Source organism: Tasmannia lanceolata, unplaced genomic scaffold, assembly GCF_043159265.1.
Source record: "Tasmannia lanceolata isolate RefF3 unplaced genomic scaffold, GAP_Taslan_0.1 ptg000008l, whole genome shotgun sequence".
In the NCBI taxonomy this organism is placed as follows: domain Eukaryota; kingdom Viridiplantae; phylum Streptophyta; class Magnoliopsida; order Canellales; family Winteraceae; genus Tasmannia; species Tasmannia lanceolata.
In genome coordinates, this window is record NW_027518685.1 from 26,810,361 (window position 1) to 26,833,589 (window position 23,229).

At 39.5% G+C, this 23,229-nt stretch overlaps 2 protein-coding genes across 2 annotated transcripts in view; both read left to right on the top strand.

Moving 5' to 3' along the window:
• Nucleotides 1–277: 277 nt before the first annotated feature.
• On the top strand, nt 278–2,562 carry LOC143885012 (Eukaryotic aspartyl protease family protein). Its single transcript, XM_077388954.1, has one exon. The coding sequence runs from the start codon at nt 494–496 to the stop codon at nt 1,901–1,903; it is 1,410 nt and encodes a 469-aa protein (XP_077245069.1). The 5' UTR covers nt 278–493; the 3' UTR covers nt 1,904–2,562.
• Nucleotides 2,563–15,270: 12,708 nt separating this feature from the next.
• The window catches only part of LOC143885013 (P-loop containing nucleoside triphosphate hydrolases superfamily protein), a 29,094-nt gene continuing 21,135 nt past the window's right edge, over nt 15,271–23,229 (top strand). Inside the window, exon 1 of the mRNA XM_077388955.1 lies at nt 15,271–15,423. The gene's annotated coding sequence lies outside the window, so the exon portion shown is untranslated. The remainder of the gene's footprint in view (nt 15,424–23,229) is intronic.

Here is a 23,229-nt window from a genome sequence, read left to right on the forward strand (position 1 = left end):
GCTAGGCAATTTCGGAGAAATCCATTTTGCAGCTGACTTTTGCATAAAGGAACAGCCACATCAGATGAATTAATTGAATAAGACAAAATGTGCTGGAAAGTGAGCCTATGTGGCTTTTCTCAAATGCAAAAATCAGCCGTGAAATGGTTTTCGCCCCCCAGCAAATCCCCCAGATTGAATGGAACACAGGTGTCCTTCAGACCAAGGTCACAAGGTGAGGCAACCAATAAATTGAAATTTTGAAAAGACTGGGTGCCTCTAACGTACACGGGAGTGTTATCCTTACCCAAGAGCTATCTCCCAACTCCACATTAAAATTCAAAAATGATGATTATGAAGGAGCAATTAATCTCTCTCTGTCTCAATTAAAACCCCACAAGCCCACAACCAGAACCTTCGTCCTCTCCTAAGTCCTACCCAACTCTTTTAAAAACCACACAACTCTCCCCTCTTTCACTTGTCCCCATTTTTCTTTCTCAATTCAACAAATTCCATGGCTTCTTCTACTCTATACATCCTCTTCACAATCATTTCTCTTCAATCCCTCCCCATTTATTCTCATCTATTTCTCCCTCTCACTCACACTCTCTCCAAAACCCTCACAACCCAAACCCAAACCCACCACCTTCTCAAAACCTCATCTACCCACTCAACCGCACGATTCCACCGCCACCGAAATCCCCACCGTCAAATCTCCCTCCCCCTTTCATCCGGAAGCGATTACACACTCTCCCTCTCAATCAACTCTCAATCCCTCAATCTCTACATGGACACAGGTAGTGATCTCGTCTGGTTCCCTTGCGAACCTTTCGAATGTATCCTCTGTGAAGGAAAACCCAATTTAAACCCCCCTCTTATTCCCCATTCCACCCCCTTCATCCCTTGTAACTCCCCCGCTTGCTCCGCCGCTCACTCCTCTAAATCCCCCTCCGATCTCTGCGCTATCGCCGGATGCCCATTAGAAATTATCGAGACCTCTGATTGTTATTCCCACCGTTGCCCGCCTTTTTATTATGCATATGGTGATGGTAGCCTGATTGCTGGACTCCGACAAGCCAACCTCTCTATCCCCACATCAAAATCAGACTTTCAACTTCATAATTTCACTTTTGGGTGCGCCCACTCGGCCTTGGCTGAGCCCGTAGGCGTGGCCGGGTTCGGACCCGGGCTCCTTTCCCTCCCGGCCCAACTCGCAATCGGAACCCAATTCTCCTACTGTTTAATATCTCACTCCTTTGACGCCGGCCTGCTCCACCGGCCGAGCCCGCTTATTCTCGGCCGGTCTTCCGATGAGCTTATACACGGAGAATTCGTGTATACGCCTATGCTCCACAACCCTAAATACCCATATTTTTATTGTGTCGGACTAGAGGGTATTTCTGTCGGAGGGAAGATATTACCGGCGATGAAGAATCTCCGGCGGGTGAGTAAAGACGGAAATGGTGGGGTCGTGGTTGATAGTGGCACCACTTTTACTATGCTTCCGGCAGAGATGTATGAAAAAGTGGCTGAGGAGTTTGACCTTGGGATGAGGGTTAATCACGAAAGAGCCACTGAGGTTGAGGCGGAGACTGGGCTTGGGCCGTGTTATTATTATGAAGAGGAGAAAGTGACGAAAGTGCCTAAGGTTGTTTTTCATTTTGGTGGGAACGCGAGCGTGGTTTTGCCGAGGAGGAATTACTTTTTGGGGTTTAAGAGGGAAGTCGGAGGGCAAAATAGGAAAGTTGGGTGTTTGTTGTTGATGAACGCCGGAGAGTTGCCGGATTCCGGCGGTGGTCCGGCGGCGACTCTGGGGAACTTTCAGCAGCAGGGTTTTGAGGTGGTTTATGATTTGGGGAAGAGGAGGGTAGGGTTTTCGAGGAGGCAGTGCGCAACTTTGTGGGATTCTCTGTCTCGGGGCTAACGTGCGCCGGGTCGAATGATGGCACGTGAGGTTTAGCCGTTTAGCTTTGACTTCGCGTAATGTCACGTGCTGGAAGTGGTACTTTTGACATCTGACGCGGTTTTGGGGAGCTCGTGCGGGTGGAGAGGGGTAAATGGGGAGGGGAAAATATCAAGAGAAAACAGTTTCTACAATAGTGTAGTTAAGTTATCTGCACACTAGCTTAAAATACAGTGGGGACCCACATTGCTTTGTGTGATCCAAAGCATTCATTTTATGAGCCCTCACATAGATAGGGTGTACCCAAAAAATCAGCTTCAGAGGATCATCCTAACCCTTCGAACCTGGAGGCAAAAAATAGACAGATTTGTGAAGGTTTGTACACACGTCCATTTTACCTCCACAAATCATAAGGTTGGGATGATCCTATGGAGCTGAATTTTTATGGACACCCCATCTATATGAGGTCCAATCAAATGAATGGTTTGGATCACCCAAACAATATGCCCTACATGATATTTTAAGCTAGTGTGTAGATAACTTATCGACGCTAGTGTGTAGAAACCGTTTTCTCAGATGTCAAAGGGTGGCTGTAAATTTGTATGTTGATAAACTTGGTAGTGTAAATTTTTTACAACTTGTCTTTGTAAAGAGGTAAGGAACTGAATTTGTGTTATAAATTGCAATGTGACAATGTTGGAATGCATTTTGTTACTTGGGAAATGATATATTCGCCCCTTTTTTCTTAAAGACAGCCCCATTCCATGGAAAAGAGCAGTCATAAATACACTAGAGGGGAATGTCTCAAGTAAAAAACAAATGGGGCAAACATATCACTTTCCCTCTTTTGTTATAAACTTCTCTGATTGATTGTCCCTAAATCAAAATAATTCGAGGTATTTGGATGTGAGGAAAAGAAAATTATGGAAATGAATGGTTTCCACTGAAAAATAAAATTCCAAGGAACGGATGGTGCCAACTTGTCCACACATAACACCAACACCAGTGGACTTTCTAAGTAGGGGTGTTAATGAGCCAGACTAAATCATAGGTTTGTACAAAAAATGAATAACCCAAATCCATATAGTATCCCATTACATGGATGATGGATCCGCTTAGCCCATGAATCCGGGCAATTGACACCATTATCTCTATGGATGATGGATCCGCTTAGCCCATGAATCCGGGCAATTGACACCATTATCTCTAAGAAGAGATCAGCAAAATCCAAACCAAAAGTATTCAAAAGTAATCTCCATCGTCTTATATTCTCGCAATCAAGTCAATGTGACTACAAAAAATGAATTCAAATCGTGGTCCACATCTCAAAGAAGGTCTTGATCCATCCAGCTGAGCTCTAGCTGCGTGAACGGAAATTGAAAAGTGAAATACACCTGATTGATAGAGACTTGTGAACAAATATAACCCTCGAGAAAACGAGTCAATCTAACCACATAAAGAGAGTAGTGGAGCCAGAAATGAACGAGTGGGAGACATTTTGAGTGGGTGAGTGGTCCTCCAATAGATATGACCACCACTTATCCTAGGGATCCATTTCCACCTCTTCCTATTATTTGGCAAAAGTTCTTGGATTTCCCGTGAGCACTTAGTTCTAAAAACACAGATCACAATTATTAGTGCCCAAGAGCATACCAATGGTAGTGGAGGCCAATATCGGATTCATCTTCAGGGCAAGATGTTAGAATATGTGAGATCTCATAAGATCTCATTGGTGGATTACGTGGACATCTCACCGTTGGATCATCTTATTATACTAGACAAGTTGGCTAGTAGAGGTAACCTAGATAGATTAGGAAACTAGGTTTGATTAGTAATTAGGTTAGAATATTCTACACATATCTCCTTCCCATAGTTATCGTAATTTATTTCTATGTTTATCATGTAAGTGCTTTTTATAAGCACCATCAATTTTCTTTGTAATTTATAGTCTTTCCTCGCATCGTCTAGAACACTCCAAAACCTCAAAATGATCACGGGGAGGAGTGAAGTGATAAAAGGCAAAGGACTTGGTTGAAACGTAAGAGACTGGATGTTACGAACCTAGATCTGTTCGCAACAGATTGATCTTCTCAGATGAAAGATCGGCCTCTTGACCCGCTTCGAGGGAAGGGTCGTTCCTCCTTTCTATGCACAAACACAATTTGGGGATAAATTTCTTCATTCCTCAAGAAAGGCTACGTACAAGTTATTTGTAGAAAATCCATAATCTAGATAATCCTTATCTTTAAGACTCCTACACATCACAAACAACTACAAAGCAAATCCAACCAACTAATAAATCTAAACTAATTTATTCTAGCCCAAGTGGGACCCATAGAGGCACGTAACATTCCTCCCCTCTTGGAATCAACCTTGTCCCCAAGGTTGGAGAATAAGCACAGATCAATTGGTAAAAAATCAGATCTTGCGCATTTTTTAAAAGTCTTTTTCTATCTCCCTCATTTTCTTTTTCTCTTTGTCTTGCGATTCGTCATCATTTCGTATGTCATCGCCAATGGTCGCGGCAGCTCCATCCTCAAACGATTCTCACCGTATTATTCATCAAAGCTCATTTGTTGTGTTTTTTTGTCCTTTTGGAATGATTGGAATGTTGATGCACGGATGGCTAGGAGTGAAGATCTTTTCGATGGTGGTTGATAGTGAAAGATTAACGGCGTCGATGCTTTTTTGCCTTTTCTTCTAGTTGAATTTTTTCTATCTTCTTCTTTTGTCCTCTTTTTCCGTTTCGTCGTTTCCTTTTCACCGTGCACGCCTTTTCGATCGTTGTCCCGATTTTGTTCAAGCATTCCACAAACCGTTGATGTCCTTCCATCATTTCCAAAACGAGTGCTTGGATATTCTCAAGATCTCCACGTATGGATTCCCAACACTCCGAAGGAGCAGCCATGATGCAAGATCGATGGCTCTGATACCACTTGTTACGAAGCTAGATCGGTTCGCAACGGATTAATTTTCTCAGAGAAAAGATCGGCCTCTTAACCCGCTTCGAGGGAAGGGTCGTTCCTCCTTTCTGTGCAAAAACACAATTTGGGGATAAATTTCTTCATTCCTCAAGAAAAGCTAAGCACAAGTTATTTGTAGAAAATCCCTAATCTAGATAATCATTATCTTTAAAACTCTACATATCACAAACAATTACAAAGCAAATCCAACCAACTAATAAATCTAAACTAATTTATTCTAGCCCAAGTGGGACCCGTAGAGGCACCTAACATTGAAGGCTCATGTCTCAATGGTTCTTGTTCTATTTTACCTATGATTGGGTTCTTTTCACCGTTCCCTCACTATACTATTTTGCTATCAATCAATCACTCAGGAGTCTCTCACTATACTACTTCGCTATCATTCAATCACTTGGGAGTCTTTAGCCTTGCAAGTCGGTCCTTGCTAATGACGTGAATTTTAGTTTGCCCCATTCTACTCATGACAAATAATATCTTCTTAGAAAAATTATTGGGACTCCAATGATTTGCTAGGGACTTTCGCGCAGAAACATTTCACCGCTGGCTGATGCACGAGAGAGCAGCCACACATGTTCACTTTTCCGCAGATTTTGTGTTATTCGTTCAATTCATATGAGGTGGCTGCTCTCTCTTGCAACAGCCATCTGCAAAATGCCTTTGCGTAAAAGTCCCTAGCGAATCCCTTGTTTCCAATTAGGAAGATAAGGTCAGTTTTGTGATTGAGAAAAGTATAGAAGTAAGGGATATTACTCTTCACCCTCTTTCTTTGATAGATACACCCCCTCCCTTTATTATTTTAGGTATTAGATGGTAGTCGCTTGTTCCATGATAATTAGCCATGTGGTCCAATTACTGAATTATAGATGAGTCGTGCTCCAAAATTAGGTGTGAGCAGGGTTCAACTCGTTTTAGGTTGGGTTGGTTTCGGCTTTCAAAAAATTGGGTCGAACTAGGGTTGAAAAAAGCCAACCCAAACTGAAATTGGATCGGGTTAGGGTTGAGGCCCCGGGCAACTCCAACAGAACCGAATCCGAACCCCTAAACTTCATTTTTTTATTTTATTCATTTTTAATGAGTTAAAAACAAGTGTCCACTTGTGCACGAGATCATACACGGTGGGTGGCCTGCGTGCTCGTGCAGCCCAAAAATAAAATGGCCCCATGTTGTTTGGGTGATCCAAACCATTCATTTATAGGGCCCTGAGATAGATAGGATGTGCCGTAAAAATCTTTTCCATAGGATGATATTTGTGTAGGTTTCAAATTGACGGTACATATAGAAATGTCCATGGATCAGAGGGTTAGGATCATCCGAGAAGATTTTCTGAGCACGCCCTATCTATGTCAGGGCCTAACAAATTAATAGTTTGGATCACCCAAAAAATGTGGGGACCATTGTATTTTTGGGCTGCACACGCATGCAAGGCCTTCCAACCTATAATTTCTCATGTGTGGACATAAAGCGTATTTTTTTAATAAAAAATCACTTAGGCCCAACTTCTTTAAAGATCCAAACCATTCATTTTGTTGGGCCCTGATATAAATAAGTTCCCCCCAAAAAATCATCTCCAAAGGATGATCCTAACCGTCCGATGTATATTCAGAATACACCATATAGCAGATTGAAAAGTTGGAATCACCCCATAGAGATAAATTTTTTGGGAAAGCCTAACAAATGAAAGTACTACAATTGTCCTGTGACCAAGATTTTAAATTTGACCGAAATCCGAAATTTCGGGTTTCGGTCGAGAACGAAATCGAAAATGAGAATACTCGAAATCGTCATTTATTTTGGTCGAAATTTCGTTTATGGACGAAATTTCAGGGATTTCACTCAAAAAATCTGGATTTTGATAAATATTTAGGGGCCATTTGGATATGAGGATTTTAGGATCCAGGTTTTTAGTTTGAAAACGTGTAAACGAGGGTTCATGATCAAGCTGTTGTATGTTGTCCTACAGCGTTTCAAATGCAGTGGGCTCCATCATTTCATTTGCCTTCTATGTATGCTGTTGTTTGTTGACTAATTTTCAACTCTAACACTTGGGCAGCAAGTATGTCTATCCTACTCAAGTTTTATGGTTTCTAAACATGTGGGCAAGCAACTATATAAATCCACCTACGTCCAAATTGAAACTCACAACTGAAGAGCAAAAGAGTGGAAAATGAGTTGTAGTTCCTCCTGTTTAGTAGCTGATGTTCACTTGAAGGAGAAGAATGAGAAGAATGGGGACATGAGCGTAGATGAGGTTTCACATCACTTCAATGTAGCAACGATGGAGGGCCGAGAATAAGGAGAAGAAGAGCATCCAGAGTGCTGCCATAGTTGTGCCACACTTAATTTCCATCATATTCTAGTCCCTCTCTTCGCTAATTTGGCATCAGTTTTCCTCCTTGTTCAAAGGTGTATATACTGAATATACTAATTTGGATGAGAGAGAGAGAGAGAGAGAGAGAGAGAGAGAGAGTTTAGATATTGGTGGCGATCTGTTTACCAGTTTTTTACTTATTTTCTCTTTTATTTGAAGTCCATCGAACTGTACTATACTATGTAGTTCTTGGGTTCATTTTTTTTATTATTAATAATTTCATACAATTTGTGACATTTAATCTAAACTCTGGTAGAAAATTTCCTTTTATCCTATTTGTTAAAGTAAGATGAGTTGCAAGTGCAGAGCTCGAGGAAGGAGAAAGAGAGAAACTGAAATTTATGAAATTTTCTTAACTCTTTTTTTTTTTCACTTAATCCTCAAATGAAGGCATACAACTGTTTATATTGACTTTACATACGCACTTCTCATGACACACTTAAATGAAAACCATAATTTCACTTCTCATGTCACACTTATATGAAAACCATAATTTCCAAGTCTAACAACATTCAATTTGATCTCCCCGTTTGCCACAACTTCGCGGATAAAGTGATGCTTTATAGAAATGTGCTTTGTCCGATTATGAAATACTGGATTTTTCGCAATTGCAATGGCAGACTTGTTGTCGCAGAAGATAGTGGTTGCTTTTTCTTTTTGGTGGCCAAAATCTTCAAGTATTCATCTTAACGAAATCACTTGGCTTGTAGTGCTTGATGCTGCCACGTATTCTGCTTCTGCTGCGGATGACTGAGCAACAATGCTTTGTTTCTTTGACGACCGTGAGAAGGCATCTGATCCAAGAAAAAATACATATCATGAAGTACTTTTCATATCATCAATTGATCCTGCCCAATCACTATATGTTCCAAAGCTTATCCTTCTCCAAGGTTTTCTCCGGCCCTTCCTCCCTCTAGAGTTTCCTTTGTAGAGATTAGATGTGAATTACAGCTTAATAAGTATATTTATACCTAAAAACCCATGGTTTATAGCGAATTGACTACACTGCCGTCACAAATTTCCTGATTTACCAATCAAGGTTTGATGAAAATAAACCTGGGTAAGGAGTAAGGATGTTGCATGCATTTGGTCTCATGGAATTTGGATGTACTAATTTATTTATCTAAAGGATGATTGAGCTATTTGTTGAGAATCTTGGGATATATGAAAGAAGAAATAAAAACTTAAGCATTTGTAGTCTTCCTCCAAAAAACTTCTTCTGTTAACGTATTTTTGTTCTTAAATTCTACCGTTCTAAGCAAACAAAATAGATGTTTCCCATGATCATATCAAATTTCTTCCTTATCTGTTTTGTCGTTTGTTATTAGATTATCAATTCTACACACCAAGCATCTGGGTATGATTATAATTGGCAAGCCATTGATATAAATCCACTTATAGACAAAACTCAAACCCAAAATTCAACAAGAACAAGTGAAAATTGGGTCGAATTTGATACGGCGCTAACATTAATGAAATCAAGCTGCCATGATTTTAAGCATCCTATTTGACAAAGAGTCTTATCCAAATAAGTGCTCTAAATAGTCTTCTCCCCACAACTCCAGAAAATGATTCGCCGGAGGAAGATGTGGTTGCCCAATCGATATTTCCTCAAATTTTATTTTGGCATGAAAGATAAATATTGGAAAAGGGGCGGTTTGGATACGTGGATTTTAGAATCAAGGTTTTTTTGTTTGAAAATAGTGTAAAGGATGGTTCATGATCAAGCTGTTGTATGCTGTCGTGATAGCTTTTCTTGGATTTTAAGTAAGAAAACTAGGTTTTAGAAACATCTACCCCATCCTGAGATTCCTAAAACCTGGTTTTCTTACTTAAAATCCAAGAAACGCTGCCATACATCAGCTTGATCATGAACCCTCTTTTACACTGTTTTCAAACTAAAAACCTGGATTCTAAAATCCGCGTATCCAAATGGCCCCTTAATATGTGAGATGGTTTGTACATAGAAACCCTGAGCTCTCCTTTCTCTTTTCAAGTGTCTACTAAGAGAAGAACTATATTAAATTGGGCATAAGAAATCCTGATGCAAGAATGAAGTCATGTTACAAAATGGAATGGAATTAATTAAAATAATAAATGAATGTGGAAACTACATAGTAAGCATGAAAGAATTCGATCAAAAGTGAGAGAAAAAATAACTAGTAAAACGATCACTTCTCCAGTCTATAAATAATGCCAAGTTAGAGAAGTGAAGGACGTGAATATGAAGGAAAGTGAGGCATGACTATGGCAGCACTCTTCAGGTTCTTCTCCTTTTTCTCGACGGTCTCGATCTTCTCTAATTTAGAGTGAGAGGAAACATCTGCTAAATTTTTGTCTGTCTTCAAATCGTTCTTCTCCATCTTCTACATGTCGTAGTGCGAAGGTACATCTGCTACTTTCATTGGATGAGGCATAAAAACTGAGAAGCAAGAGAAATTATGACCCATAATTAGTTTCCACTCTTTTCGTTTCTGAATTGTTGGTGCAAGTCTGGTATATTGGTGGATCTATATCTCTGGCCGGCTTGCAACTAATCAAACCCAGATGGTTGGAATGTGAAACTTGAGTAGGGATTTATATAGATGGCTTGCAACAAATCAAACCCAGATGTTTTCTATGCAAAGCTTGAGTAGGTTCGATGGATTTATATAGATGGCTTGCAACAAATCAAAGCCAGATGTATAGGATGCAAAACTTGAGTAGGTTCTATGAACTTGCTCCTCCAAGTATCATAGTTGAAAATTAGTCAATAAGCAACAGCATTCAAAGAATTAAGCCAAATGATATGATAGTGTCATTCTACTTTGTTTTCTTCAAAGTTCAAACAGGGCTGCAATTTCAACGCGAGAAGGAGAAAAATTAAACCTTGACAAAGAAATGGTTTGGACCCATCTCGATGGCTACGTGGAAGAATCCTTGAAATTTCTGGCTACCGAAATGCTTTCGAAATGAATAGATTTGGAATTTCATGCAAGGGTAAACGACAAATTGGAATTACATGGACGCTTCGTGTCAATATATGATAGTATGATTGAGTATACCAGACAACATACTTTGGTGATTTTTCACCTCACGTTAACCCGATTGCAACTGGGCCCACAAATTTTATTTTTGCAATTTTGCCTATCCTATCCTATCAAAGCGGAATCCTCTAAGCTGTGGTGGTGCCACCTTTCAGCCTCTCCTCTATCCCGCAATTTTAAAGAGCCCTCTTTTCTACGGAAAAAAGCTATTAAATCTCCTATTAAAAGCTATTAAATCTGACTTTGACGCATGGCCTATTAAATTTCAGGGATTTCACCCAAAAAATCTGGATTTTGATAAATATTTAGGGGCCATTTGGATATGAGGATTTTAGGATCCAGGTTTTTAGTTTGAAAACAGTGTAAACGATTCATGACCAAGCTGTTGTATGTTGTCCTACAACGTTTCTTGGATTTTAAGTTCAAAATTCATGTTTTAAAAATCTCTCCTGCATCTTGAGATTTCTAAACCCTAGAAATTTGGGAGGATATGCTACTCTCTTGCTAACGGAAAGAAGGGCGGGAAGCCAAAAAACGACGGCTAGTCCTCTTCTTCTCTTGTCTTTTAGCTACAATTTTGAAGAAATCCCAGATTCTAAAATCCGAGTATCCAAATGGCCCCTTAATATTTTCCCAAAATTTCAGCCGAAATTACTCAACTAATTTCGGTCGAAATTTTATAGGAGATATTCATCGTAACTTTATTTCGACGGATTTCGCCCGAAATTTTGAAATTTCGGCTTCGATTTCAAATAAGACCGAAACGCATTACGAAACCGAAATTATTTATTATAAAATTCTTTGGACCCACCATGTACGAAGATCAAATCATTCATTTGTTGGGCCCCGATGCAAATATGCCTTTCCCATAAAATCATCTCCATAGGATAATCATAACTCTTCAATCTAGAGGTTTATATATCAATAGATTAGAGGGTTAGGATCATCCGATGGAGATGATTTTATGGGAAGGGCCTAGTTGCACTGGGTCCAACAATTTTTTTTGGATTTCGAACAAATAGGGCACAAGTATATGGTCTTCGCATGTAGATTTACATTTATTTTTTTCAACTTTGGTGGGGTCCACATTTTCAAAGATATAAAGAGAAGTGATATTCGCCCCATTTTTACTTAGGAGAGCCCCTCTAGGGTATTATTTAAGACTTCTATTTTCCACTAAATGGGGCTGTTGCAAGCAAAAACGGGGGGATATATGAATTCCTGGTCTATACGCACTGGCTATACCGGTTGTAGGGTTACAACCAAGGTTTAAAATTACGATTTCAATACCGGTTTCGGACTTCCGAAGAACTGAAATTTCGGTCGAAATTTGGTACTCTCGGTCGAAATTCCGGATAGAAATTCCGAAATTTTGTGACGCTTTTTAAAAAAAAAATTCCAAAACAGAAAAGAAAACAACATTCCTCAAAAGGACTTTGAGCTCAAAAAAATTGTCCACACTGACCGTTATAGCATACTCTGACCAATTTTATGATTTTTAAGTAATGTGGAAAACTAAGCATTTTGATAATCTATCCTTTTCCATCATAAATTTATTCCATAGAGCCATTGGAATTGTGTTGGAATATATTAGCCATGCAATCTCAATGTGAGACGACATGGCGTCCATAAGGGATCTTATAGGGGAAACAATAAACTTTTCTGGCAGATGTAAGTGGCCATACAGTATTTTTAGAAAAAAATACAGGACTATAATGCCCTGTTTGGATTGGAAGAAAAGCTTTTCTGGCAGAAATTTTTTTCCTAGGAAATTTTTTTATTTCCACTATTTAGAGGGAAATGATGTAATTATGGTTTATTTAGAAGAATAACATCATAAATTGATGGCGCTTATAAATAAAATTTAAATAGGGTAGGTTCAAGTTCTCTATTTTAGGAAATTTCAGAAATATTTTCCCTTTTAAACTTTTCCAAAACATTCTTGCAATCCAAACAGGGCCTAACCGTACTTTCGAAAAATGCTGGACCATAAGTGCTTACACGTACGACATATAAAATTCTTTCCATTCGAAAAAAAAACATACCGTATAAAATTTGGATTCAGGTTATCACATTGATTTGGATTTGAGGAGCACAGCTTTACTCCAATCCTTCATACTTTACTACTAAAAGGGAAAATCCCTGAAAAATCGTCAGCTTCTTTCATGCTATTGCCTTATGCATCCCGCTTTAATTTCCGTAAAACTCCCACGTATGTCCTTTTGCACTACTTTTTCGTCATTTCCGCTTCTCATATGCCCTTGTCCATGAGTTAACAAAAGACTCCTCTCCATTTATGCCTTTTTTGTTCCGTAATTGTCATAATTTTTCAATTTTATTTGCAGTTTTAGCCGTAATTGTCATATTTTAGTACCTTCATTTGGTATTTTTTTTGTAATTTTTCTGCTTTGCTTCCATTTTCCAGTAATTTTTCATTTAAAACTTAGTACCCGCATGATTATTATTTATTGATAGCCACCTTTGCACAAATCGTACTTCTACCAATCTTTGTAGCAAAGGATGGGCGACAGGCAGAAAAGTACGCTCGGCGAAGGTGGCTAGCAAATCCCTATACGAAAAAAAATCTTAAAAACATATGTCAAAATCCGGTTGACCCCCGAGCCGGGTCCAAGCCCAATGACCCGTAAAATTTTCCGTGTCACTTTGACTCGACCCGTTTCCCCATGATTTAGAGGGAAATGATGTGATTATGAGAGTTTTTATATATAGTGTAAGTCCTTATAGTGAGTATTGTTTTTCAAAAAGTACTGTATGGCTTACATAGTAGGATGATCCAAACCGTACATTTGATGGGCCACAATGTAAGTAGGTTGTGTGCCAAAATTCATTTCCATAGGATAATTACAACCCTCCAATCAATAAATGTTTCCTAAACATGCCGTTCCTCTATAGACTGCAAGGCTAGGATCATCGCATGGAAATGTGTTTTTTGGGAACATCCTATTTACGATGTGGCACATCAATTGGACGGTTTGGATCATCCTATGGTGTAAGTTAAATAGTTCTTTTTTTTTAACAGGGAGTGTAAGAAATATGTTTTTGGTTTGCAAGCTTCGTCACAAAATTTTTGTTACAATATATATGGTGTAAGCCCATGTAGTGAACTATTTTTTAATAAGCCGGTAGGGGTCCCCACAAAACCCCAACTTTTGCCTATAAAAAATTGGAGTGAATATTTTATGGCCTACACCATAGGATGATCCAAACCGTCCATTTGATCATTCCCAAAGGATGATCGCATCCCTATAATCTATAGATAAATGACATATTTTGGAAACCTTGTAACTATGTTGGGATCATCCTATGGAAATGATTTTTGGAATACAATCAAGTATTTTTCAAAAGAATTGTACGCCCTGTATCATAGGATGATCCAAACCGTCCATTCAATGGGCCACAATATAAATTGATTGTTCCCAAAAAATAATTTACATATGATAATTCCATGCTCTTCTTTTAGAAAAACCTCCTACTGTATCCTATTAGCTAGGGGCATTTACGTCATTTTGATGCTAGAAGTTTGTCTGGATGAGAAATGATTTGAGGGTACAATCAGCAATTGCATATGAAAAGTACGGACATATGGTACCTGTCTATGACAATTATGGAAAAAACTACGAAAAAGATGTATAGACATATGACAATGACGAAAAAACTACGTCATATGACGCATTCGGGACAACTTACAAAATATTGACGGATGCCGAGCACCTGAAGAGGAACAACAATTATGGAAACCTCTATCGATTGGAGGGCTACGATCAGCCTATGGAAATAATTTTACGAGCACAACCGATTGATGTTGTGTTCCATCAAATAGACGGTTTGGATCAACCTATAACCCTCTATAGATCGGAAGGTCAGGTTCAACCTATGAAAATTATTTTTAGGGCACAACCTATTTAGGCAGTGGCCCATCTAATGGACGGTTTGGATCATCCTATGGTGCGGGCCATACCGTACATTTGTAATAAAGTGAGGAGTGCGATCATCAAAATACGGTGAGTAATGGCATTATAAAATATGGCAGTGAGGACATTAGCACTATATATAATTTGAAACCATCGCTGTTACTTGGATGTTCCCATGCGGGTCGGGTTCAAGCCGAACTCGATGGGTTCAACCCAAATTTGGGTTGGTTCGGTTAAGATTTTTCGCAAATTGGGTTGGATTGGGAAAAATCAACCCGAATTGGAAATCAGGTTGGGGTGTCGAGCAACTCGACCCGACTCGAAACACGAATTTGGGTTCCATCTGAAGAAGTTCTGTATATGTGTTTTTCTTTTTCAACATTGAAATAGTCTCCACAATCCGCAATGGACGGTTTGGATAATCCTATGGTGCGGGCCATACCGTACTTTAATCAAGTGAGGATTGTGATCATCAAAATATAGTAGTGCGGATAAAATTTCCCTTTGTTAATTGTTAGCCCCTGTTTGTTTTGGATTTTGAGAACCGATTGTGAGTTAAAAACTGATTATTGGTGACTCACTATTGGTTCCCAAAATCCAAAACAACCCGGCTTCAGTTGAGGTGGTCAACAATTGGTACCATATCAAATCGAGTCGACACGACCCGACCTAGCCCGAATTGGAAATCGGGTCGGGTTGAACCCAGTCGGGTTGGACATCGGATTGGGTCGGGTTGGGTTGGAAAAATGGGTTCCTTGGGTTGGGTCGGGTTGGCCTCAACCCGACCCAACCCGACCCGAGTTACTAGACCTGGCAAAACCGACCCGTACCTGCGGGTCGACCCGACCCACCCTCAAATTTGCGGGCACGGGTCCGGGTTTTAGTGACCCGCCAAAATTGACCCGTGGGCCACCCAACCCGCAAAAACATGGGTTGGGTCGGGTCAACCCGCGGGTACCCGCCGGTACCATGCCTTTTTTTGGTTTTTAATTTTTTATTATTTCTTTAAAAAACCTAAAAAAGACTCAAACATTTTTTTGTCTTTTATGCCTTTTATTATGCCCTAACTTAGTAATTTAGCCACTTGGGTTTCTTTCTTCCTTCGTTCTTTTTATCAAACTCAAAACAGAGAAGGGGACGCCACCCACTGTCGCCACCCCATTCCCCACTCACTCCCTCACGAGTAACGACCGAGTCATCGCCCTCTCTCAGCCTCTCTGCCGAAGCACAGGTACTCTCTCTCTCTCTTCGATATTTCTGCTTCTCTTTTTTTTAAAAATGAAAATCCCCTCAATAGAGATTCGATTTATAAATGTGTTCTTCAAACCCTAATAGGGTTTGTTCTATATGCAGATCTCAAATAACTAGAGTACTCTTATTCTCAATTTGTGCAAGCTTCTCTTTCATTCATTAAATATTCAAAATCTAGGGTTTTTTTTTTTTGTGCAAAGATTTGGGTTTCTCCTTTTCTTGCAGAAACTCTTGAGTTTTTTTTTTTTGGGCAGTAATATTTTCCTCCCCTCCGATCTGAATGTTAGAGGGTTGATCACTTGATCCTAACCCTCTATCGATCGGAGGGTTGGGATCAACCGATTGAAATGATTTTTGGGGCACAAATGCACAACCTCTTTAGGCTGTGGGCCATCTAATGGACGGTTTGAATCATCCCACGGTGCCGGCCATACCCTACTTTTAAGTTTTAACATTTCCCTAAATTAAAAAAATGGTTTGAAATTTGTATTAAAAAATGGTTCGAATTTGCGGGTGACCCGCGGGTCACGTAAATACTGACCTGCAAAAATGTGGGTCATTTCCAGACCAGACCCGACCCGTGTGACCCGCACCCGCATCACCCGCGGGTTGACCTGGCCCGGCCCACCCGTTTGCCAGGTCTACGAGTTACACCCCTAACGATGACGAAAAAACTACTTTTCCTTATTCACTATGTGAGGGTCAAATTACGGAAAATTTGATATTACGAATGCATGACACCTGTAAAAATATTGACGAATTCCGGGCACCTTAAGAGGAACAACAATTATGGAAACCTCTAAAGATTGGAGGGCTAGGATCAGCCTATGGAAATGATTTTACGGGCACAACCTATTTATGTTGTGTTCCATCACATGGACAGTTTGGATCAACCTATGATGTGGTTTGTACAATTCTTTGTCGGCTCGTGCATTGCACGGGGCCCTTGCCTTCAAAAGTTTCCACTAAGTCGGATTTGTCTAGGGTCCTTTCGCCATTTCACTGCTGCAATGTCCCTGCCATTTGCCATGTTATTTGTAGGAATTCTTATTTCTGTATATATTTTTATTTCTCAGTCGGAAATCCTGATCTGGTGCCTATGGTTTTCAAAAGAAAATCTGTATAGACTGTATAGTATCCATTCTAACTTGATTTACATTTATTGTTATCGATCTCAGTAGGTAAAATTGTTACTAAGAGCCCAGTCTCTCCGATGGATCAAAAGCTTCGGGGAGAGTTGTGCGTGTTCTGCTGATGTTTTGAAATAGAGTTTGGAGATTTTGATAATTCTTTTTATTTTTTGGTTCTTAGAAACCGCTAGACAGCGAGATCTTGTTCGGTGGTGGAAGCTGGGAATTGGAGAATTGCATGTTGATAGGTTGCTGAAATGATAGAATTAGATTCTGCTTGAACTATTATTATGATTTGATTTTTCATAGATTTGAAACTTGATGCAGATTTGCTTAGGTTTGTAATATGTATTTGATACTTTTAGAGTCTTATCTCTCTACCTCTCAAACACTCTCTCCTCTTTGCAAAAAAATATCCCCTTTCTTTCAAGAATCATGTTGAATTAAAGGGAGCCCCTGGAAAAACTCAGTTTCAGGCAAACATTCGATCCATGCCATCCCACAACATTTATTTCTTCCTCCAGTAAATCAGAGAAGTTTATTTGTTCTTTCAAAGAAATTTTTTTCCTTGTTTCTTCTACTAATTGATCATGTTGCCATTTCTTTGATTATTCTAATATAAAATTTCTTCTGAAATTAACAATAATTATGTAGTAATATTGAACAATATTTTTAAAAAGTTATACTAATTCATTAATAAAATATTGAAATAAACAAATTGTAAAATACCTTAGTGGCACGTGCGGTGCACGCACATATTTTACTAGTGTTTTAGAATGCTAATTTCACTCCGATTGTAGCCAACTAAAGATATATTTCTCATTTAACAGCTATAAAAGGCTATTACAATTCCCTAAAAGCTCTGAGCAGCCAATTAAAAATGAAAATCCAAGGTGAGTTTGTTTCATGGGATTTTATATGTGGTAAGCCCATGTAGTCCAGCATTTAAAAAAATAAAATACTGTGGATGATTTAAACCGTTCATTTGATGGGCCACAAAGTACCCCAAAAAAAACATTTCCATAGGATCATCCTGACTGTCCGTTCTTTATAGGTTTCCATAATATGCAGTTGCTCTATAGATCGGATGGATAGGATCGGGAATGATTTTGGGGAACGACCTATTTCCGATTGTTGGCATCAAATGGATGGTTTGGAGTTGAAACGATTCAAGAATCTCCTTAGATTGCAATAAATCATAATCATGATATATCAATATTTATTGGAAACAGAAGCCTCGAGAAAAATAGAAATCATTTTAGGGGTGCGAACGAAATCTATTAAAAAAAATTAAAATATAGGGAGGAGGGGCGTCTGGGGAAAAAATACAGAGAAGAGGCGATTGGAATGGTGTCCGTTAAGGAGGGCTTTCAAAGATCAAGTGACCCATAGGATTCAAGGCTAAGTTGGCAAATTGGGGGACTGTCCTCCTCAGCATGAGACGGTTACAGGTTCATCATCTTTAATATAATAGATAATAGATATGATATGATGTGTGGTCATAGTCATACAAACCCATATTTTTTTAAATATAGGGAACCGCCTGTAGACACCCCATTTTGACCGTGCCCTGCATCTCCATGTTTTGTGCATAACTTTTTCAAATAAGTGTGTTAGGACCCCAAATTACACCATAGGCTAGCTTAGGGTCCCACTAAGGTCCCTGTAAAATTTCGTCCGGATCCGAGCTCGTTTGCCTAGTGAATGAGCTAAGGCAGTGTCGTGGTGCAAGTTCAGAAGGGCGGAGGTGAAATACGTCATTTCCCATGTAAAAGAGGGCATTCTTGGGAATTTATGTTGCTTCCCTCGCAAGCAATCTTTTGTGGCCATTAAATCAGATCAGAGGGTTATGCTCCGTTTGGATGCCAGAATTATTTTGGTTCTTGGGACTTTTGTGGAACAAAAAGCTTCCTGGGAAAAAAAACTCCCTGGAAGTATCCCGGTAAAATAAAAATCCCATGTTTGGTTGACCGGACTATGGTGGGAAAAAAAACCCCGGTAAAATAAAAATCGTGCTTTGTTTGGTTGCTTGAACTGTTGGGAAGAAAAAAGTTCTTCTTTTGGTTCCTCGGATTTCGTGCGGAATTATTTTGGTTCCTGGGATTTTTTTTCCAGCTTTGGGTTTCGTGCGGGGTTATTTTGGTTTGTGGGATTCTTTTTTGCCCACTATATAACTAGCAACCAAACGTGGGTTTCCTGCGGAAATTCCACAAAAGTCCCAGGAACCAAAAAAATTCTGGCATCCAAACGGAGCACGGAATCATGTATAGCTGAATGAATTTTCGCCCTGTTTTCTCCTTGGACCACCCCTGCTAACAAAAATGAATAGTTACAAATATACCAAAGGGGCTGTCTCGGAAGAAAAATATGTGTAAAATTTTCATTTTCCTCATATAACCCATCGGATTAGGGTTTGAGAGGAAGAGGCTTCCATTTTCGTCCAAGAGGGAGGCACAAAAACAGAGAGAAAAATAGAGAGCGAGAGAGAGCAAGGAGAAGAAGAAGAAGAGGAGAACCCTCTTCTCCGGCCTCATTCCCCACCGGATTGCCGAGCTCCGGCCAACCTCCAAAATTCATTCCCATCTCTGCAACCCACCTCCATTGATTCGGGCCATCTTGCCGGAATCCGACCATCTCCTTCCCATCAAACCCTACTCTATTGAAACCCCAAGCCCATCTCACCTCCTTTCATTCAAACCCATTTCCAATCATCTACACCGTCCCCATCTCCGGTCATCTTCTCCGGCGGTCCCGCCAGAGATCCAACCCATCTCAATCTCCATTTCCCACCGTTTCTAACCCAAACCCATTTTTACCCACCTTCATCTCCCCTCTTAAACCCATCTTCATCTTCTCCTCTCTACCACCATCAAACCCATTTTCTCAAAACCCAACCTACCTGAGCAACACCCCCATTGATTCCTGCGAGAATCTCACCGGAATCTGACCATACTTACCTCATCCAAACCCATCTACAGACACACAGAGAGAGAGATACAGAGAGATGCAGAGAGATAGAGAGGGGGTTTGATTTTTGAAAAATAAATAAATCTCAAAGCACAGAAAGATAGCAGAGGAAGAAAGGAGGGAGATCGAAACCCATTTCATCTTCTCCGGTGGCTCCTACCGGAATCCGACCCATCCCCACCCTCAAACCCATCTCCACCTGCATCCTTCTCAGCCACACTCCTAAACCCTTCTCCTCTCCTCACAGCCACATCCCCCATCTTTCTTTTCCCCCAATTCCATTACTCCCCACCTCCATTGATTCCGGCAATCTTGCCGGAATCCAACCATTACCATCTCTCAGCCACCTCTCATCTTTATTTTTTTTCAAACCCTTGAAACCCTTCTTCACCACCATCATCCCCTTCATCTTCACAAACCCCATTTCCTAGCCACCACCCCATCTGCAACCCTCAGTCCATTTCTACCAAATCCATTTAAAACCCCCTTCATCATCTTCAACCCCATCTTCTCCTCAAATCTCGGCAAATCCTCATCCAAATTTGGATCTGTAAAAGGGGATTTTGGTAGGATCTTGATGTTTTAGAGTAAACTGTGAAGAAGCTATGCGAATCTGAAAGGTGACAATTATCATTTTTTTTAGAAGCTCTGTTCTGGAAAAGGTAAGCCCTTCTCGATTTGGTATTGAATGCTGAACCTGCTATTTTAGATAGTTTTCTGAAATTGAATTTGTGTGGTTTTCTTTTAAGAGTTTTGCTAGTTTACGATGTGTCTCGAATATATGTTTTGCTCGGGTGTGAATTTCTGTGATGTAAGTGAATGCATTTAAGTTCTGTATGGAATTCTTGCTTAATAATCCAATGCTTAAAATAAAAACCTGATATCTGTAGTCAGGATTTGATGAGTTCATGATTTTTGAGAAAAGTTCTGTGAAGATTCTAATTTTTGGAATGATACGGAATGATTAGCAGGAAGATATCTGTGTATCTATATTCATTGGGTGTGCCAGTTTAGTTTGTTTCCTTTCTTTTCCTCCATTAATCATGCTTGTTTGGTATATTCATTTGTTCATTTAATGTATAACTAGTTAACTGTGTTGAGGCAAGGCGCTTATGTGCCCTGGTAGGTGGTCTATTTATGTATATGTATATGTGAGCTTGTAAGTGTTGGTGCCTGTGCACGTTTCAATGAATCCTTGTGTCCTCAAGCACGTGTAAGCTATTGTTTTGTGGGTGTATATGTGCATAGGTGGCTGTGTATGTGTGCACGTGTGTGTATATGTATATATATATATCTGTGTGTGTGTGTGTGTGTAGAGTTGTGTCCATTGCATATGTGTGTCCATATGTGAAGATGTAGGTGTATGGGTATGAGGACTTACTATGGCTACAATGAAAAATGAAATGAGTTAGTATAATCTGATAGTGTGGTCATTGTATTTCCTTTTAAAGAGATTTTCGAAAATTCCTGCTGAAATAAGCATGCCTTAATTGATCTTTGATTGTGCTTTATAAGGATAACTTCCCTACAACTTGTGTAATACTCGTTCTACTTTTCTTATTTGACATTTCTTTTAGTTGGCCTACTGAAGGAAATTAGGTATTACGGCATTTTGGAACTCAAATGATATTGCATTTTGAATCCCGTTCTAGCATTTTACTTGTGAATTCTTGTTTTTCATCTAGGAGTTTTAAATGACTTGGAGTTTTGTCTCATCTTTTAGGTTGAAATCTGAGAGCATGTTGTGAATAATGTTCTTTTAAATTTACCAATTCATTGGACTGTTTGTAGAAAAGTTAGAGGGTAGCTTAGACCCTGTGTAGTGATATGGATTAAGGATGGATGGAATATTAATGAAAATGAGTCAAACGTATTTGTGTGCATGAAAGTTAGAATATTGATAATTGTGCTACATATGTTGAGTTTTCCTTTATGCTAATGGCAGCAGGTATAAGGTTACTTGTTGTTATCCGTGTGTTAAGGTAGCTTGCATTTCTAACTGAAAGAGTGGAAGAATCTATTAGATGTTATTTTTCTCATACACTGATTAGCAAAATCAAGTTTTAACCGATGTAATCTTTTAGTCTTTGTTCTGATTTATAATAACGTTTATTGGGTTTTCTTCCTGGGCCGATTCTTGGGGATTTTTCTTCCTGGGCTGATCCTTAGGGGACTTGCTCAGTCCAAGTAGTGTACCCCTCCTTTGTATAGTAGACTTGCCTTTTAGATATCAGAGTCCTTCTCATTGCAAAGGCAATGAAAGAGTTATCTAGAGCCCCCACTAGGAGACATGCTTAGTCTCATTAAGGTGTTTCTCCCTTGGAGACAAGCCTTGTTGTTTAGAGGCTCCCCCTTTGAGAGTCTATTTTAGTTTGGTAGAGAGTTTACCCATAGGGGGTATGCCTTGCCTCATTTACAGAGCCCCTATTTGGAGACAAGCCTTGTCTCATTTAGAGAGTTTCCCCTTTAGGAGGCTTACCTAGCCTCATGTTAGAGTGGCCCCATCTTCTAGCGAGTCTTTGAGTCATCTTTGCCCCTATTTTGGTAGTGTTAATAGCGAGTCTTTGACTTATTTGCCTTCTCTTTTGGTAGTGCTATTAGAGAGTCCCTGACTCATTTGCGCTCCCCTTTCAGTGTGTTTAGTTAGAGGTTTTTCCATTAGAGACTAACTCAGTCTTATTAGAGCTTCCCTGCTTGGGATATTTTAGATCGTTTTCTCTGTTCTTGGGACACTAATTTGCTTGTTGTGGATCGTCTCTTTGAGACATTAGTTGCTTGTTTGTCCGGGGTTTCCCCTTTAGATTTAGGGCTTTGCCCTAGTTTGTGGTTATGATTGCGTGTTCCCTTTAGGGGTGAAAACATCTAAAGATCCAAAAACATTGGAATATTGTAAAACTCAAAAACATTAGAAATTTAAAACATAAAAAACGTTTGAAAACATAAAAAACCTTAAAAAATCTAAAGTGTTGAGTGTTTTTAGGAGCGTAGTTTCGAAAAGCTGTTCGAACTACGTTGGCTTGATCCTCTTTCACGAGGTACGTAGTGTAGCTTAGGATCCATATCCCAAGTCCAGCCAAACTTTGTAAATAAAAAACCTTTTCAAACCTTTTGAAAGCAAAATCTTTTAAAACCTTATTTTCAATAAGATCTTCCTCTAGAGTTAGAACTTTGTCCTAGATAGAAAGTTTTAGAGTTAGGGTTTGGTCTTTGATTTTGTTGTGTGCTTGTTTGTGTTTGTTTTAGAGTTAGGGGTTTGTCCTAGAGTTATAGGAACTCCTCCGTCCGGTCAGTTGACGATCCACATCGCTGACTGATGACTAGAATATGATGCGTTAGTGATCCCATTATTTTCCGTAGGATACACAGCCTATTTACACATAGGTTGTAGGAACCACCTGCATTAGCTTAGGGCTAACCTGCATTTAGTTAGGGCATATAGGGTGTCCTAAAATCCACAATTCATTGGAATTTAAATAATCACACAAGAAGCTTTAATAACTAGTCTGGTCTTTTAGATCGAGTCTAGGATAGAGGTCTAAGTGTCTTAGGCATCATAGCTTAGAATAGGTGCGAAGAACTACGTGACTTCGATTCTTGTGGAGGCAGAGATACGTAGGCTTCTTTGGATGAACATCAGACTATCCGAAGACTCGGGTTAAATCGTTTAGAGTCTTAGGATTTGTTGTATT